The sequence below is a fragment of the Phyllopteryx taeniolatus genome, chromosome 9 (genome assembly GCF_024500385.1).
Source record: "Phyllopteryx taeniolatus isolate TA_2022b chromosome 9, UOR_Ptae_1.2, whole genome shotgun sequence".
Lineage (NCBI taxonomy): Eukaryota > Metazoa > Chordata > Actinopteri > Syngnathiformes > Syngnathidae > Phyllopteryx > Phyllopteryx taeniolatus.
This window is the reverse complement of record NC_084510.1, coordinates 30,379,484-30,385,523: the sequence shown is the minus strand read 5'-3', so window position 1 is coordinate 30,385,523 and position 6,040 is coordinate 30,379,484. Positions and strand designations below refer to the sequence as shown.

Sequence of the window (6,040 nt, the reverse complement as noted above, 5' to 3'; positions counted from 1 at the left end):
AGTTATTCGAGGAAGGAAAAATTCGAGACGAAAATTCACAATGTTACCAGAGTGGAGTCAGTTTTTCCTGGAAAAAAAGCTTTGATTTTTTTGATTGGATTGGCTGGCGACCAGTACAGGCTGTACCCCGCCTCTCGCCCGGAGATAGCTGTGATTGGCTCCAGCACGCCCGCGAACCGCGTGAGGACAAGCGGAACGGAAGATGAATGAATGTATTTTCTAATTCTCAAGATATCTGAGGAAAAAAAGTTGTTCTCAGGTATAAAACAAATAAAATAAACCATCAATTACGGTGTTTTCTGTTTGAAATGCTGAATTGTCTTTGTCCTGAGACAAAAACATCGGGGGGGGGGGGGGGGGAACTAATAATAAAGAAGTACCCATCAGCACCGCCGCCGCGACCTTGATGACTGTGCAGCGCGGCCACCTTTTCACTCTTTCGACTTTCTCTCGCTTCCTTTCGGCCTGGCTCCGTTTCCGCTTTGATGGACACCCGCTATACTGTACGGGAAGTGTCCGCTCAGCAAAAAAAGTCAGCTCATCACCGCATTTGGTCCACTCGATGAGACGGCCAATAGGAATAAAAGACTTTCCTGTGCTTTGAGAGGACGTGCACTGGTTAGATACAGCTAACTTTATTTGGTGGGCTTGTGTCCTAGCATCCTAGTCTACTTGTGGACTTGTGTCCTAGTAGACTTGTGTCCTTGTCTACATTTGTGCTAGTGGTTGTGCTGCTGTTAGTGATCACAAGCACTTTTTTTTTTTTTTTTCCCCTCATTGAGAATTCAGAAAATTGTGTCTGAAAATCTTTTTTTGTTTTGAAAAAATGAGAAAAACGTTCTAGTACCTATTTTTTTTTTTTTTTTTTTTTGAGACAAAACTTCAGAATATTCCGAGATTAAATTCAGTTCTTGTTCAAGGTAAACAAACAGGTACTGCCCGTTTGTTGGTTGTCCTCCATGTCCCAGGATGCAGTCTGCTAATGATGACATTATGATTATTATAATTTTGTTTATAAACCACTAGTTGTACTTTGTCTCGTGCTGTACCGTAGAATCTGCTGATTTTGTGTGTGTGTTTTTTCGTCCCTTTGGACAACGCTTTGTCACTTTTCATCTTTCTGTTTTCTGGCACGTCAGCAGTTTATTAGCTGATGGAGACGTTTGTTGAGGTTAAGACCCTCGCTCGGATCCCCCTTCCTATCGCACCTCCTCGTGTTTTCATAACTTTTTCATGGCCTGCGTGCGTGGCTTGTTACACAACAGGCCCGCGATAACGTTATCGAGGCGTCCGTCCGTCGTGTGCGTGTGGCTTTCTTCGCCGCCGATCGGGCAACCTCGAGGCAAAAGCGCCCAGCCGCGATACGCTACGCTGATGAACTTTATCAGGCCACGGTAGCAACGCCGGGTCAGATAAGAGGCAAAGACGCGCTCATACCAAGGTCCTCCAATCCGTCCAAAATCCGTCTTGCCGTCCTAACTTTCAACCCACAGGCAGCTTTAACGCTTACGTCACGATGAAATGTTACGGTGTCTTCGGAAATGTCTCAATAATCTGCTCGCTGTCGACGTTTCGGAAAATTGGAGCGTCATTTCTCTTCGTTGTCATGCTTACTAACCTTGCTGGACGGCGTCTCGCAGTCTTCTGCGACAAATTGCCAACTTCAAGGTTGACACGGTGAAATATAAAGCCTCAGAAATAAAATCAACCGCCTAAAAATACAAGTGTATTTGAAATATGAAATTGTTTTTATAGTATTATGCAATTATACATTTTTTTTTTTTTTTTTTTAGAAATGTTTACTTTTGCAGCGGCCATTTTCGGGTCATGTTGGGCATTTAGAATTTTGTGAAAATTCAGCCCCCGAAGCCAGTTTCACTTAGCAACATGAAATTTGGTAGCTATGTCTATCTCAAGTGGACCCACTCTCTTGAGGCCATGTCTGAAAAGAAACAAAATGTCCACCTTTTTGGGCTAATTTTCTCCAATTTTCTCCAGTGGCTTGTCCACTGTTTTTGAAAATGCAGGCCCCAAAGCCACTTGGATGTAGCAACATGAAGTTTGGCGGCTGTGTCTATCAAGAGTAGACCCACCAAATTGTCAAGATGCCGTGCCGAAAAGACGGATAAAGTCTTTCCCTTTGCTTTAAAGCGCATCTTAGGCTCATGTTGGCTATTTCCAGGGATCCCTCATAGACACACTTTTCACCATATATACTAACTAGACAGACAGATGAGTTTTTGTAATAGTCTGTGGGCGGAGCCAAGTTTGATGACTCGCCATAAAACGGGGTTAAAAAAAAAAAAGAAAGTACAAAAGTGATGATTTTGTGTTGCTTGCTTGCGTCCCACTAGGTGGGAAAACTATTTAAATGGTCAGCACTGGAGCATCCGTGCACTTCCTGCTATTGTTCCTGGCAGCCTGAACTTTGACCTCCTCTCCGCTCGTTCCCGCACTGCGGCCGGCATTAAAGCCAGGAAAGAAAGTGCTTTTGCGTTCCTTTCTTTCTTTTTGCGCAGCCGTCGTGTCAGCTCACACGAGGAAATCCGTCCCAATTGCAGCGGGCCCGCGGGGACCGCCGGGAGAGGAAATCCGCCCAAAACTTCCTGTCAGGAAAGAAGGATTTCTCACAATCTAGCGGGTACAAAACAGAGGCCTACCTACCAGCTTTTGTGCTCACTACACTTCGTAAAGTGGCAGACAAAATTCCTTAAATCATCAAACAACAGTTGGAAAAGGAAGTTGAGTCAGATCGTGGTTTGCCGTGTTAGCTCAAGGGCCCAAATTGGAGTTTTATTTTTGAATGGCCTGATGGACCTGATGTTTAGTTTATTTTCTTGAAATAAAGAAATCCGTGATTCATTTTTATTAAGTTTTATTTTGACCAACTATAAAGTAGAGGTAAAAGAAAGAAAAAGAATTGTTTTTATTTTGTTGACCGCGAATTGACCGTTTTATTTCATAAACTGATTATTTAGATTTTTTTTTTATTTGTACTTAATGGAATTCATTTTATCAATTGTTTAACACAATAAAATGTAGTTCTTTTTTTTAAAAACTTTTTTATTGTAAACAAATTGGCTAAATTAATGGAACAATTTACTCAGGCAATATTTCATACTTTTTAATTTTATTATAATCAATCTACTGATTTTTCTTTAATAAAATGAAAATATTAAATGCATTTTTTAATCCATGGTACCTCATTTTACAATTTTTTTTTAAGAAAATGAAAATATTAAAAGCATGTTTTAAAAAAATCCATGATCATTTTAATTTCATTTATAATAAATAACATTATTTAATTTGATTGATTGATTCATAATTGAATGAAAATTAAATGCATCTATATTTAATTAACCAATATTATGTGGGGGAAAAAAGCCAAATGAGTACAACAAATAAAATTAATAAAATCATGATCATTTTTTCATTTTATTAATAATGAAGTGTTAACTTATTTTTTCCCCACATATTTGACAAAAATGTTAAATTGATATATAAAAAAACATTCTTGTAATATTTTATTTTAACCTAACATGATTAAAGGGATAGATTAATTTATTTCAATTAACCAATTTGATGACAAAAAAATGCTAAATGAATTAAATTGTTTAATGAAAGAAAACTGTTAAAGTATGCATTGTATTTACAATAAACCAATAAACATTTGAGATAAATGAATGTTTTAATCCACCAATTGTACATGAATAGTTTATTTTTCCTTGAAATTGTAATTCATCCTCATATTTATTATTTCTAATGAATGTAACCGTTATTGTTTCAGCAATTATTTGGGAATACCTTTTTTTGCCGCTCATCTCCGTTTTAAAACTCAATTGTGACACTTGAGCACAAAAGTTTGCACACCCCTGCTTCATGATAACAAATATAATAATGTAGGCAATTGTAAAGATTCGAGTGCAGTAGTAGTACAGTAGCAGGAGGAAATGTGTCACTCGGTTGTGTGTTTTTTTTTTTTTCTTCTTCCCCCCTTCCTCCCGCCTCTTCCTTGATTAGACGGAGAGGGAGGACACGGTCCGACATGACGGCCGCAACTTCAACTTCTCTCTCGTCCCTCATGCTTACTTTGTCACTTTTAGCAGAATATTTGTAGGGATCTGCCGGCCCTTTTTTACTTTAATGTGCCTCCTCATTGTGTAGGATTGATTAAAAATAAAAATAAAATATTTTTTTGTATTATTATATTTTTTTCCCCTGCCCGCTGACAGGACCGTCGTTTTTCTATTTTTTTATTTGTGACGCTGAACCATGCTGCTGCTGCTGCTGCTACAATTACTACAACTGCAAACTTCACTGCAACTACAGGTAACGTACACTCACTCGATTAGTTTTGTTTGTTTGTTTGTTTTTTTGATTTTTTCGGGGGGGGAGGCGGTGATTAGTTTAGTAATATAAGATTGAAGTTGCAGTATTAAAAGATTAAAGTTGTACTTTTTGTAGATAAAAAGTCATTAAAGAAGATTTTTAAAAATTCAGAATATATTTAATAAGAAGGAAATATCCAAGTATGACAATAAGGTAATATTTTCGGGAGGAAAAAAATGGCATGTTTCTGTGTAAAGTCGTACTATTGCAAAAATTTTTATTTATTTTTTTTAAAGATGAGCTTAATGTCAAATTTTTCTTCTTTATACGCATGCACCCCTCTATCCTCGTCTTCACTTCTCATAAAAATAAAACTTGATTCTAATCATTAAAACTTTATTCTCAAATAAATATCACTTACTTGCTAACTTTTTTCCTAGTTGTATATTTTGTTTGTCCACATATTAGATGACTGTGGCTACAATTGAGTATTTTGTGGATTATTAAATGTATTGACGTGTGCAGATGCCTCTAGACAAGTTTTTCTCTGACCAACCAATAAGAGTGTGGAAAGCTGCTGACATCATCGAGACCTGTGAGGACGAGTTTGAAATGTGATTGGTTAAAGAAACAGTCCCATATTATGTAACATAATATAATGTAACGTAATGATCTAACTGAAGTTACATCAGCCCTGAGCAGATTAGATTGACAAGGTTGAAATCTGATTGGACAAAAAAAAGAAAGTTGAATGTGTGACTGCTCACCTGGCAGGAAATGTTTCGTGAGAAAATGTGGAACTGCGGGACTCATTTTCGAAACCACCCAACCGGTGGGAACCAAAACAAAAAGATAAAACGCCTCATGTAAAATAAATGTTACACAACTCCATTTTGGACAAATGAATATTTTAGCTCTCACTCGTCATGGTTGGACCTACCTCAGGTACCTGTGACTGCGGCTTGTAATGCCTGTTACAGCTGCTCTGAACTGACCCTGTTCCGGCTGTTTCCACTAATGCTGTTCGTATAAGTACTACTTTGTGTACCTGTTACTGCTGCTTTGTCTGACTGTTGCTTCAGCTGAGCCTGTTCCAGCTTGATATGGTTATCACTGACTTCTTTGATCCTGCGAGAACGCTTTTCCTGCTTGTTAAAGCTGTTTCTACAGCCTGCTACTGCTACCGCGTCCCCTGCCTGTTACTGTTGCTTCTACTGATCCTGTTCTGTTTGCTACTGGTATTGGTACTTGGTACTCTGGCTGTTGCTTTGTACTGCCTGTTACTACTTCATTCAACTGAACCTGTTACGGTTGCTGCTTCTCTCATCTGTTACTAATGCTCTGCTGATGCTGTTCCTGCTTCCCGCGGGTATTGCGGCCCCTTTTGATCTGGTTCCTGTCACTTTCACTGATCCTGTTCCTGCTACTTACAGGTATTGCTGCCTCTTCTGACCTTGTACCTCTGGCTTTTTGCTGCCTTTTACTGCTTCCTTCAACGTAACCTGCCACTGTTATTTCTCCTGCCTCTTACTGTTGCTTGTACTGATCCTGTTCCTGCTGCATACTGGTATTAGTGCATCTTCTGATCCTTTTCCGGTCTCTTTAAATGATCCTGTTCCTGCTTCCTATGGGTATTGCCGCCTTTTCTCATCCTGTTCCTGTTGCTTTTCACTGCCTGTTACTGCTTCATCTGACTTGACTTATCTCACTT

At 38.8% G+C, this 6,040-nt stretch overlaps 1 protein-coding gene across 2 annotated transcripts in view; it reads left to right on the top strand.

Annotated features, from left to right (window-relative positions):
* Positions 1-4,030: 4,030 nt before the first annotated feature.
* The window catches only part of stab1 (stabilin 1), a 44,729-nt gene continuing 42,719 nt past the window's right edge, over positions 4,031-6,040 (top strand). For both annotated transcript variants that reach the window (XM_061786429.1, XM_061786428.1), the window contains exon 1: positions 4,031-4,329. In XM_061786429.1, coding sequence (XP_061642413.1) covers positions 4,273-4,329 — 57 coding nt within the window. In that variant the 5' untranslated portion in view covers positions 4,031-4,272. The remainder of the gene's footprint in view (positions 4,330-6,040) is intronic.